The 13,205-nt window shown below is 50.9% G+C and overlaps 1 protein-coding gene across 4 annotated transcripts in view; it reads right to left on the bottom strand.

Annotated features, from left to right (window-relative positions):
• TRAPPC9 (trafficking protein particle complex subunit 9) overlaps positions 1-13,205 on the bottom strand; it is a 386,986-nt gene that overhangs the window by 263,230 nt on the left and 110,551 nt on the right. For all 4 annotated transcript variants that reach the window (XM_061123133.1, XM_061123135.1, XM_061123134.1 and 1 more), the window contains one exon: positions 3,094-3,218. In XM_061123133.1, the coding sequence (XP_060979116.1) occupies positions 3,094-3,218 (125 nt within the window). The remainder of the gene's footprint in view (positions 1-3,093; positions 3,219-13,205) is intronic.

The raw sequence follows: 13,205 nt of genomic DNA, 5'->3' as shown, positions 1-13,205 counted from the left end.
ATCATTATGAAAAGACCTTAATACTCTTTGCTCTGAAGTTTACTTTTCTCTGTTCCCCATAATGCCACAAAATTGGTGTAAGAATGGTATATCTTTTTCCATCCATTTAGTTTCAACCTATTTTTGTCTTTATATTTAAAATTCATTACTTGGAGACAACTGGAGATGGGTCCTGGTTTTTTATCCAATCTGACACTCTCTACCCACAATTAGAGTATTTAGACCACTTACTTTCCATCTGCTTACTGATGTTGTTAAGTTTATTACTGATGTGGTTCAAGTGCTGTTTGTCTTCTGTCCCATTTTCCTTTGCTTTCTTTGCCCTCTCTTTATTCCTTCTTTTGAACTAATTAAATATTATTTTTGATTCAACTTCTATCTTCCTCGTTGGTTTATTAGCTATAATTTTTTGCTTGTTTATTGCAATGGTTGTAGGGAACTTCCTTAATATGATAAAGGGTGTGTATGAAAAAGCTACAGCTAACATCACACTTAATGATGAAAGACTGAATGGTTTGTCTCTACAATCACGCACATGGTTAGTACAATAAAGCAGGAAAATGAATAAGTTATCTTGCCTGGAAAGGAAGAAGTAAAGCTCTCTGTTCACAGACAACCTGAACAGCTACTGAGAACAGTCTTGTTGGATTTAAGACTCACTTCTTAATTTCCAAGGTTCCTCTGAGTTTTGTGCTCACGGGCCTGTATTAGTGGACCCAGTCATCACCTGTCCTTTTGACAAGACAGGCGCAGGAGGAGGAGGCCAAACCAGCACACCCAGACGGCAGGACGCAGACGGGCAGGGTCCGGGCGGGCAACGCGGCCTGGCTCCGCCTGCTTTGTAACCAAGGGACGCCTTTACCAGGCCCCTCGACTTGCCCGTCCAGGCAGCCCCCAGTTCTGTCCCTCCCCCACAACCTATGCGCTGCTGTTAATAAAACAGCTGCCCAAGGGTGGTTTCACCGGACCTTCACTAACAGCCTTGTGAGAAAGGATTTTCTCCCCAGCTGCAGGTGAGGGGACTGGGGCTCAGCGGTTTTCAGGGGGCGGCCTGCAGGCAGGGGCGGGAGTGCCAGCGTCCTCGGCTCAGACCCTTGCCGCCCGGAAAGTGGCGGGCATGACTGGCTCCCCGGAGGTGCCTGTGGACCCCGCTACTGCCCTGCAGACAGAGGAGCCAAGGGTCAGACAGGCCATGCCGAGGAGCCTGCTTACAGCAACCTGACGTCTCGCGTGCAGCCACCTCCACGCCATCTGCTTCCAACCCGAGGGGTCCTTTGGGCTGGTGGACGGGTGTGGAGTGGCTGAGCAGGGAGCGACTCTCCGTGGGAGTCTGAGGAAACACATGTTCTCTCTCCCCACTTCCGGAGGGGCTCCCCAGAAGCCGCTGTCACTGAATTACTTGTTTCCATGACTACACCGTTCCTCAGCGAGGATTTTACAGGTTTAGCATGTTCCCAATTAAAGCTGTCCTTGCTCTGGGGAGAAGGATGATGCAACAGACTCAGCGGTGCCAGGAGACCCCACACAATGGCCCCAGAAGCACAGAACAGCCACGGACACCCCTGCCCCGCCGAGCCTCACGGAGGCACATCTGGACCTCCGCGGACAGGTGGGGACTCAACGCACCCCTAGCCGAGCACAGACCTCAGACAAGCCAGGCGGCTCGTTCCCATCACAAAGGCTTCTGCAAGTCAGCATGCCCGCCCGACTGCACGCCAACAGCTCGAAGAGGAGCCACGTGTGTGATGTGGGTAAAGGACAGTCACGCCCCCGCCACCACCAAGGGCAGACGGAAGTGAGTGGGGCACACGGCCAACCACAGAGGTAAATGGAACGACGCTGAGGGGCCTGACCCGGGAGGAGGGACACGGCAGTGGTCATCACAAGATGGCAGGGAAGAGACACCCGGGACCCTGGGAGGAAGCCACCTCCCCAGATTCCCCTCCATGGCTCCCTGCCGACAAGCCCTCTAACGCCCCCGGTCCCATGCCTCCCGCGCCTGTGGGCCTCCGCTGAGATCTTCTTCCCATACCCCAGGGCGCTTGGCCGGCACGAGAGCCCAAGCACAGCCCTCAAGCGTCTGAGCAAGGGTCTAAGTGACAAAGGACCTCAGTCCTACCAGCCTCCTTCCTCCTCCCCGCAGAGCCCTGAGTGGAGAGACTCCCCCTAACCCAGCTCCTGAGCCCTTCAGCCACCGACGCGCCCACTGTCGACCCAGACGGGCATGGTCCCCACCCCCAACAGCTTCACGGCAGGCGGCCTCGAGGCCCTTCCAGCGTCATCTCATTTCATCAGGAGCAGCCCCCGTGGCTCACACTCTGCTGACCTGCTGAATCACAGGCAGTGCGGCCAGCCTCCTCTGACAGGTTGAGCCAGGCCCTGCCCCTGTTAGACGTGGAGAGTGTGAGCAGCGCCCCGAGAGGCTGGGTCTGCATGCGGCCTGCCCAGCGTCACTGTGGCTGACACTGAGCCTGCACCCCGGTCACAGCTGCGGAGATGCTGGTGCCCATGCTCCACACGCTCTGCCTGGGCAGGGGCGTCCCCCGTGCCGCCTGGAAGCTGACGGCGCGACGGCGACGCGCTTGGCCCTGATTCTTTCTGCACTCAGAGGAGACAGCTCGTCTCTGCCCCCGGCACCTTCATGCTAACACCCACTCCTTACTGTGTTCCCTCTGCCTCCCTTGTTGCCCACAAACCAACAAGCAGAAAGAGCTGCCTGAGGATTAAGAAGCGTTTCTGCGATAAACACCTGAACTGAGAATAGTGACTCAAAAGATACAGTTTTCAAGTGAACAAGAAAAAGGCGGGCAATGTCCTACTTCCATCAGGACAGTCCTCCATTCAACCCCAAATTCCCGCAGCTTCAGGACGCCCGTGTCAGCAGCAGCAGCACATAAAGCGCTCGAGCTCCGGTGTGACAGGCTCCCGAACCTCACGGGGAAGGAGAGACACCGAGACACCGGCTTCCCACGGACACACATCCGTCGGCAGATACACTTCTCCTTTCTGAAAAGCACTCAAACTTTGCCACCGAAAGGCCCTGCAGAAGCCGGGAGCGCCGAGCGCCTCGGCGGGCTGCTGGGGCCAACTCACCTTCACGTGGCCCAGCTCCCCGGGCCGGCCGCCCTCGGCTGCGTTCACGGGCTTGCTCTCCACCCGGGGCCTCACCACCTGGCGGAAGGGGCTGCATAGCGGAAAGCCGCTCACGCTGATGCCGTCTGAAAAGAGGAAGAGAGAATCGTGAGTCAGAGCTTGATCCGATTTCTTTTTTTTAATGTAGCAGATTTTATTCAAAGATCACTAGCATCTGGAGCAGTGCTCCAGAGTGTTCTTGCTGCTCTGTCTCGTGTTAAGGCCAGCCGCCTGGTGAATCTCCCGTGCACGTGGTCACACCCGCTACAGACCAAAGCCGAGGACAGGCCGCCTCTGAGAAGGGCTGGGTGTCTTTCCACTGCCCGGCACGAGGCCTGGCCCTGGCCCCTCGTCACTGCCCGCCCCAGCCTGGCTGCCTGTGCTTGGACCCCCCGCCATCACCGGCCTGCATGAGCCGCTCCCGAAGCCTGCATTCCCGAGGCTGGCTTCACCCTGCCCCCTAACTCAGTCTGCAAGCTGCCTCCTCTCCCAGTCCCAGGAGCCACGACTGGGTCACAGGACTGTGTGGACTCCTGGAGAGCGCCCACCGCCGCCGGCTCTCTCTCCCAGTCCCTGACATCGCCTGTCGGCCTCACCCGGGACTCACCCCGAAGTCCTTGGTCTCACACCTGCATCCCACCCTCCCAGAAGTCTTGTTAGCTCTCAAAGGTGCTTCCCGAAACGGCCTTCAAGGCTACCACCCGGGTCCGGGTCCCACTACCTCCCTCCGGGACAGCGGAGGAGGCCTCCTTGGCTGCCCCTCACGTTGCCCGTCCATATCCCCCACAGCAGTCTGCCGCCAGAAACGTCGGTCAGGTCACGCCCCTCCCGGACTCCCTGAGCTACTCGAAGGCCCGCTGGACAGCACGATGGCCACACGAGGCTGAAGAAAAATGCCACCCACTCTCATTTCCAGACCATAAACACTGCTAACAGGAGTGCAGGTAAGTATCTTCTGTGCCCCCCAAAACACTGACTCAATTATCAACAAGAGGCACTTCTAAATCAGACCACCTGTTGTGAAGAAACGTTTGCTGGGAGCATCGCCATGAAGTTAGTTTTTAAATGATTTGCATTAAGCAGAGAAGCAGCAGACCCAAAACACAATCTCAGGTAGTGGCTGCAGAACAGTTTATGAATCCCTCAGAATCCCAGCAGAAAGTCGACAGAGTGGCAGAGCAACACCGAAACTCAGTGACACGCAAGCCAGGCGCCAACGCGTCACCCAACCGGCGAGCAGGGGAGCACGGATCCCACAAGCAGCTCAGACTCAGCAGGGACCAACAGCACTTCAGGAGCGCCTCCTGATCACAGCAGGACCAGTCAGACCAACCCGGCCACCGAGAACCCCTAGAGGGCATGGACACAGCCGCTCTCAAACCTCTTCAAGGTACTGCAGGGCTAACAAGACCGGAAAGAGCTCGAGACCACGATCCGGGCATCAGCCTTCCCCAGAGGCAGCTCCGGCTCCTGGAGAATGGGTAGAGGGACTAAGCGTCTGAGGAGAGCTGCTCACACCCCCTGGACGTGGTGGGGAAACAAGGACCTTTGGCGGCTCCCAAGGGAGGTGGGCGGTAAGCCCCGGAAGCTCTGGGTGGGGACCCCAGAGGGCGACATGTTGAGCGAAGCGCAGAATGGAAGCGCCGTGGCTCCGGGGACCAGAGCCCAGCTTCCATCAGGTCTGTGTGTGGGATCGGGCTTGGGCGGTTCTTCTGCCAAAACACGCTCCCTGTCGGCCCTACCCCGCCCTGGTCTCCTCGCTTTGTGCGCCTGTGACCACCGTCCCCGTGGATCCTGACACCCCACTTTGTCATCACGCGTCCCCAGCCGCCCGGCGGACAACGCTACTTCCTCGGCACCCCAGCACCACCCGCGCCCCAGGCAGCCCTGCGTCCAGGAAGACCAGCTGCAAGGCAGGGCCTGGAGGACTCGGACAGGCCAGAGAACGTGGAACATCTGTCAAATTGCTATTATGATTATGACAACAATCGATATGCATGCCTGAGATCCCTTACATGAACTAAACCCCTGAGGACCAGGCTCTTCTCAATTTCACTCCCGTGCCCCCACAGCAGCTGCAAAGGCCCCAGCAAGTCACAAACCCACAGCAAAACTTAAGTAAATAAAAAAAAATCACAGGTCAAATTTGGCAGTTTACACACCATGGTCAATGAAAATTCCATCATCCCAAAGTCACATTCAATAATCAACTCGATTCTCCATTAACTGAAATTTCATCATGTGTCCCTGTGCAAAGACCCATTTGCAAAAGTCAATCCAAAGCCGTGAGGTTTGAATGAGCTTTTTCTCTCCTTCTCCTCCTTCCCCCAGCACCATGGGGATAATCTATAAAGCCCTCCACCACACCACAGTGCCTACTGTGAACGGTACCAGTATCATGAACAAAGACATCTGCAAAACACAAACCCCACACTCTTGGGCCTCCGACCCTAGACACCAGGTCCAGCGGGGCCTGTCAGGGAGCCCCGAGTCCATCCCTGCTGAGTTAAGGCAGGCGCCCAACGGACTTAAATGCCTTCCCCTCGCTCCCCACACACGGCCTGGGGTACAGCACACCTCACCCCTCCCCGATGAAGTCTCCATCACTAGCAAGTGATGCACTTGCTGCTGGCTCCCAGAGGCCTGGGGTTCTTGTCGGCCTCGTTCCACACCCGTAACCACACTGCAAACGCCCTTTCCGCAGGGTCCAGGGGCTCCGTGCTGCAGCGGGCAATGTCCTGAGCAGAGGGTCTGTTTGTGCTTCCTCGTGGAGCAGCTCCCTCTCCACCCCAGGTGGTTCTGGGAGTGGCTCTGATGCAGCCTTGGTGAGAGGTGGAGACCTTTCAGCAGCAGCAGCAGATCCAAAGGACGGACATGAGACGTCGGCAGGGTCTCAAAGAGTCTTTCTGAGACTTGATCTAGAAAGGGTGGGGCAGGCAGCGTGGTTCCCCCTGAAGCCACAGGCTCTCAAGACACAGGCTGGGGCCTTCCTGCACCCACCGTTCCCACCACGCAGAGACTGAGCAACCCACAGCACCCTGCGACCTCAGCGTGCTTGACTCAAAAATGGAATCCAACGCAAGGGAACTGGTGAGAAGTGGCACCGGAGGGCTCTGGGATGTTGGCCCTGAGCCGAAAAAGTTAAAAAGTAGACCTGAAATTTGCCTCCTTTTCTGACAAAGACCTCAAAACCTCAGGGAAACCTTAGAAACCTGTAATGTTCAAGCTCAGAAGAAATCTACACTAAGAAAGCTACTCTCTGCCTTCACAGACTAAAATATTCTGCCCCCTGATCCAATCAAGAATGGAAAAGACAAGCGACGTATAAATGATAAACGGGGATAGAGGTCAGCAGCGAGGACGGCAGGCGGCAGGCGGCCTCCGGAAGGCGGCAGAGAAGCCCTGGGCCTGCATGGGGCCAGGCCAGAGAGAAGGCAACAGAGGCCAGCGAGAGGCTGGATGGGGCCAGGGCTGAGCGAGGAGGGGCCGCTCCCAGCCGAGTGGGTGGGGACAAGGAGGAAGCTCTGCTCAGCCGTTATCGGCCAGTCCTCCTGCCAACCCAGGCTACCGCAAATAGAACAGGGAACAGACGGGAATGACAACTAATGGGGAGACAAGACCAAAAAAAGTCACCAACAGACGAAGGCAGCCTCGTGGGGAGACCGCCGCGGAGCTGGGCAGACTTATGAGGACAGAGGGTATTTAAGAATGGGACGAGCCTGGCAGAGCATCGTGAATCAAACTGAGCGTTTAGAGAGAACTTCAGAGTTTCTGTTTATAGTGCTCAATTTTTCTATTAAGAGCATCTCTGTGGGCAATTCAGAAATACAGTCTAACATGCTAAAATAGTAACATGTCTCTCGAAGTCGGCTGTATCCAAGCACGGGTGACAACTGGGAGGGATGACAGCTGGAAGTGGGATGCGTGTGGTGGGAGAAGCCGCACACGCACGGCAGAAACGCCGCCCCAAGCGGGGCTGGTGGCCGCGTGTCTCCTGTGTCTCGGCGCGGCAGCAGGTCCTTAGGACACGGCATTGACTGCTCCCCATGCTCCGCGAGGTGGGGTGGGCATGATCTTATCGGCTCTGCAGATGAGGGACCGGCGAGCCCGAGAAGGTACATAACTTAGCAGTTCGTCAGTGGCGTAGCGAGAACCAGAAGTCAGGACTGTCGGATCCATGAAGACCCAGAACAGCCGGGACAAGCATCACACCTCCACCCTCCTGTGAGCACCCAGAAAGCCTCCCAGGCAGGCTGATCTGTGGCCAAAACCTACACAGCACCTCCTGGGAGGCCTCTCACTGTGGCTTAGCATCCACCTCCGGTTGGGCGTGGGGAGGGCCACTCAGGGAATGGTCTGCTTTTGTGCACTTTTGAAAGAGACCCTAATGCAGTAGGCTGAATGCACATTTTTCTCACTGGTTCCAGGTGTGCGAAATAAACTAAAGCAGGATAAAATACGTCTACAAAGGCCAAAGGAGATGACCGTCTCCTGGTGGGAGCTTGTCAGGGCACGCTGTTGCAGGTGGGATGTATTTTGAAGATGCTTTTTCAGTTATTCATAAAGCCCATGGGTGCCAAAAAGCCCATCTGGTGATCATAAAACATCCTCAGGAAAACCAAAGCGGGAGAAACATTTGGCTCAGGAATCAGGCAACACTCGGCCTCAATCTCCACAGGGAAAGTGGTGTGTTCATTCATTCAGAGACTTTGGGATATGCTTAGGAAGAAAAATAATTCATGTAGAAACAGTGGCCTTTATACACTGTCAACAAGGCAGCAGCCCTCGGCCCACGCCCACGCCTCTGATGGCGCTGGCCTTCCATCCCTCTAGAGCAGGGGGTGGCACCCCTCCCGTGGGGCCCCATCGGTCCTCACTGCTCTCGGCCCATGAACGGCCTCTCCTTCCTCCACATACTCTCATTCCAGGCGCCCTCACCCAGTGCCAGAGCATCTCATCTTAACGTAGTTACAGAGACACAACTAACGTATCATAACCTGCAGATGTTTCAAGGGTACAATCAGGGGAGTTCTGACATTCGTAAAACAAGCAGAGCAACTGAGACCATGAACATGTAATAGATCGCACATGTGCATAGATGTCTGACCACTGCAACTGAGAAGGTGAACACGTAATATAGGGCACGTGTGCACAGACATCTGAATGCTGGGCTGGAGTCAAGTCAGCCTGTTAGCGTAACCACCCCACCTCTCAGCATCTGCTGCCAATGAGGCGGCATCACACACAGTCCTTTGAAGCTGCAGCCCTGAAATCTGGGAGCAAGACCGGCTTCCGATGTCCCAGGTAAGAGAAGAAACACAGGTACAGATCCACAGTGCAGTGGATACGAGGCGCACCCTCACCACAACGTCCGGCTGTCACCTCCAAGGTAAAGCGCGAATCCACACCTCTTCATGGCAGACCAGGTGTCTGACATGCGCCAAGAGTCTGTTTCCTAAGAGATCACATTTGGAAGCCCGTTGAAGACGATGCTTGCCTTTGCTGAAAAGCAATACCATTTGAGTCACAGACCACATAGGAAACCAACTACAGTGGATTTTTAAACCACTGGACAGTCCTGTCATCTTCAGGACATTACTGAATTTCTCCCCTTCTAAAGATGGTTAAGGGAAAAAAGAATCAGGTCATACCAGAGCAGATGATGCTTATTCAAAGATAAGGACCCCAGTCACCCCTGGTCATGGAGCCCTGAAATGGGAGCCTGAAAGTGCCACCTTCTTTTCTTTGGAAATCTTCAAAGAAGTGAAGGATGAAGAGACTAGAGGGCATACTGCATAGCACAGGGAACTATAATCAATATTCTGATAAACCATGACGGAGAAGAACATGAATATATATACATGTATAACTGAATCACTTTGCTCTATAGCAGAAATTAACACTGTAAATCAACTAGACTTCAATAAAAAAAAAAAAAAAAAAAAACGTTTTTTAAAAAGACATGAGGATGTGTTCAAATTCCAGGTATGTTCTCTTTCTCTTGTTGTTCAGTCGCTAAATTGTGTCTGACTCTTTGGGACCCCACGGACTGCAGCACGATCAGCTTCCCTGTCCTTCACCATCTCCCTGAGTTTGCTCAAACTCATGTCCATTGAGTCGGTGATGCCATTCAACCGTCTCATCCTCTGTCGTCCCCTTCTCCTGCTTTCAACCTTTCCCAGCTTCAGGGTCTTTTTTAATGAGTCAGCTCTTCACATCAGGTGGCCAAAGTATTGGAGCTTCCGCATCAGTCCTTCCAATGAACATTCAGGACTGATTTCCTTTAGGATTGACTGGATGGATCTCCTTGCACTCCAAGGGGCTCTCAAGAGTCTTCTCCAGCACCACAGTAAAAGCATCAATTCTTCGGCGCTCAGCTTTCTTTCTCTGTTCGGAAGCAATCGCCTCAAGGAGCATTGGACACGGAGGCAGAGTCCAGGCCCTGCCCCAACCCCGGGAAAGAGCAACACTGATAACTCGTCTACAGAAGTGTCCTCAGCAGTGCTCCCAAGTGCTGCACCCACGCTTTCACTCTGGTCTTACACACCTTTCACACCTTGTTTACAGGTATTATTCCATTCCTACTTAGAAACACAAATAAATGAACATCAATTCTCTGAAGAAGGCCTCAGAAATAGCTCAATTAGCATGTTATTTCAGGATAAAATTCAGAAAAACCGAACGAGAGTACTGTCAATTTGGAAACAGGATGCCTTTTCCACAAGATAACAAAGGGAGAGCAGTGGTCCCAGGCCAAATAATGACACATGCTTGTTCTTTTAAAAACAAGAAATTCAAATTACAGCCTGAATGTCTGAGCCCTCTTCACAGCAGTCCTCAAGCACCGCACAACCCTGGAAGATTGGGAAAGTCATTATTTCTTCATTAAAGAGTCAGCCACACCACAGAAATCACAAAGCTGATGGCTTCAAGTCAGAACATTAGTTTTAGGAATTGTCAAAAGGAAAGGTTCACCCTAGCATCATCCCCTGAAACCTTTTCTCTGCAATAAATCGGTTGTTAATACAAATTCTCTTGTGGAATAGCTGTAAGAATTCTCTCAACACACACACACACACACACTTTTCAAAAATTAAGTTCCCAAAACTTGCTTTCTGCCACAGTTTTTACACATGCATGAAAAACTATTTTCCCAGCCCTCCTTCTTTCGTGCCCTTAGGTCCTGCTCATCCTGTGAGTCTTACCTCCATCATCACCTCCATAGACAAGTCTTGCCCCACTTCCTGTCATAGCAGCAGTTACCTCTCCTGCCCAGCACTTTTTCAAATGAAAAGCTGCAATTTTTCATTTACATGTGAAACTACCTGTCTCTCTCACCAGACCTGTGCAGTCTTAACAGAGTGATTAACAAAGTGATTAAAACCAAACAACACTTGAGATCTTCAGATGCACCATCCCCATCACAGCTGACCAAAGCCACACACAACCCCTGGTCACCCTCCTGGAGTTTCCCCGGCACAGACTTCTGACAGACAGCACTGCCTGAGATGCGAGGCTCCTTGCGGGCAGGGGCTGCATCTCATTTTACATCTCCAGACCGTCACCTCGCTCTATTGCTCTTCACAGATACTGCACTTTTTACAAACTCAAGGTTTTGGAAACCCTGCTGGGAACATTTTTCCAGCAGCATTTGCTCACTTCACGTCTGTCTCATATTTAGGGATTCCTCATGGTATTTTCGACTTTTTCATTATTATTACGTTATGGTGGTCTGTGATCAGTGATGTTTGATGTTACTATTATAGCTGTTTTGGCATTTTTAACTAAGTCATGTGCATTCTTTTCTCAGACATAATGCTACTGCACACTGAACAGAATACAGTATATACATAACTTTTTTTTTTCCATTTATTTTTATTAGTTGGAGGCTAATTACTTTACAATATTGTAGTCGTTTTTGCCATACATTGACATGAATCAGCCATGGATTTACATGTGTTCCCCATCCCGATCCCCCCTCCCTTCTCCCTCCCCACCCCATCCCTCTGGGTCATCGCAGTGCACCAGCCCCGAGCACATGTCTCATGCATCCAACCTGAACTGGCGATCTGTTTCACACTTGATAATATACATGTTTCGATGCTGTTCTCTCAGATCATCCCACCCTCACCTTCTCCCATAGAGTCCAAAAGTCTGTTCTATACATCTGTCTCTTTCTCTGTCTTACATATAGGGTTATCGTTACCATCTTTCTAAATTCCATATATATGCATTAGTATACTGTATTGATGTTTTTCTTTCTGGCTTACTTCACTCTGTATAATGGGCTCCAGTTTCATCCACCTCATTAGAACTGATTCAAATGTATTCTTTTTAATGGCTGAGTAATATTCCATGGTGTATATGTACCATAGCTTCCTTATCCATTCATCTACTGATGGGCATCTAGGTTGCTTCCATGTCCTGGCTATTATAAACAGTGCTGTGATGAACATTGGGGTGCACGTGTCTCTTTCAGATCTGGTTTCCTCGGTGTGTATGCCCAGGAGTGGGATTGCTGGGTCATATGGCAGTTCTATTTCCAGTTTTTTAAGGAATCTCCACACTGTTCTCCATAGCGGCTGTACTAGTTTGCATTTTCATCAACAGTGTAAGAGGGTTCCCTTTTCTCCACAGCCTCTCCAGCATTTATTGCTTGTAGACTTTTGGATAGCAGCCATCCAACTGGCGTGTGATGGTACCTCGTTGTGGTTTTGATTTGCATTTCTCTGATAATGAGTGATGTTGAACATCTTTTCATGTGTTTGTTAGGCATCTGTATATCTTCTTTGGAGAAATGTCTGTTTAGATCTTCGGCCCATTTTTTGACTGGGTCATTTATTTTTCTGCAATTGAGCTGCAGGAGTTGCTGGTATATTTTTGAGATGAATCCTTTGTCTGTCTCTTCATTTGCTATTATTTTCTCCCATTCTGAAGGCTGTCTTTTCACCTTGCTTATAGTTTCCTTTGTTGTGCAAAAGCTTTTAAGTTTAATTAGGTCCCATTTGTTTATTTTTGCTTTTATTTCCAATATTCTGGGAGGTGGGTAATAGAGGATCTTGCTGTGATTTATGTTGGAGAGTGTTTTGCCTATGTTCTCCTCTAGGAGTTTTATAGTTTCTGGTCTTTTTTATTTTTTTTAGTTTCTGGTCTTACATTTAGATCTTTAATCCATTTTGAGTTTATTCTGTGTATGGTGTTAGAAAGTGTTCTAGTTTCATTCTTTTACAAGTGGTTGACCAGTTTTCCCAGCACCACTTGTTAAAGAGGTTGTCTTTTTTCCATTGTACATTCTTGCCTCCTTTGTCGAAGATAAGGTGTTCATAGGCACATGGATTTATCTCTGGGCTTTCTATTTTGTTCCATTGATCTATATTTCTGTCTTTGTGCCAGTACCATATTGTCTTGATGACTTACACATAACTTTTATAAGAACTGAGAAACAAACAATCCTATGACCCACTGTAACTGCAGTATTCACTTTATTGTGGTTGTCTGGAACTGAACCCATAATATCTCCAAGGTGTGCCTGTGCATGGAATAGACACTCCAGAAATAGCTGTGGAGAGGAAAATACATGCCATAATTGCTTACTTGACTAAACTACACACTGCATTATAAAAACCAAGAAAGAAATTAAGTCTTGTTACTTAATTAGAACAGTTCAGTCGTTCAGCATGTCTGACTCTTTGCAACCCCATGGACTGCAGCACACCAGGCTTCCCTGTCCATCACCATCTCCCGGAGCTTGCTCAAACTCATGTCCACTGAGTCGGTGATGCCATCCAACCATCTCATCCTGTCATCCCCTGTGATCCATGTATTACTAGTATTCTGATTAGAACAGAACACTAGTAATTTGTTACACTTCTATAACTTCAAACATTCCATAATATCCACTCCCATTCAAGTACCTATGACTCCCATACACACACACACACACACACACACACACACACACACACACACACACACACGATTCCCTCAAAAACTGAACAGGATAATTAAAACAGTTTTACAGATGAATTCTACCAAGCATTTAAAAAATTAACACCATCTCATTAGAACTGATT

The sequence above is a fragment of the Dama dama genome, chromosome 21 (genome assembly GCF_033118175.1).
Source record: "Dama dama isolate Ldn47 chromosome 21, ASM3311817v1, whole genome shotgun sequence".
NCBI lineage: Eukaryota > Metazoa > Chordata > Mammalia > Artiodactyla > Cervidae > Dama > Dama dama.
This window is presented reverse-complemented; position numbering and strand designations above follow the sequence as displayed.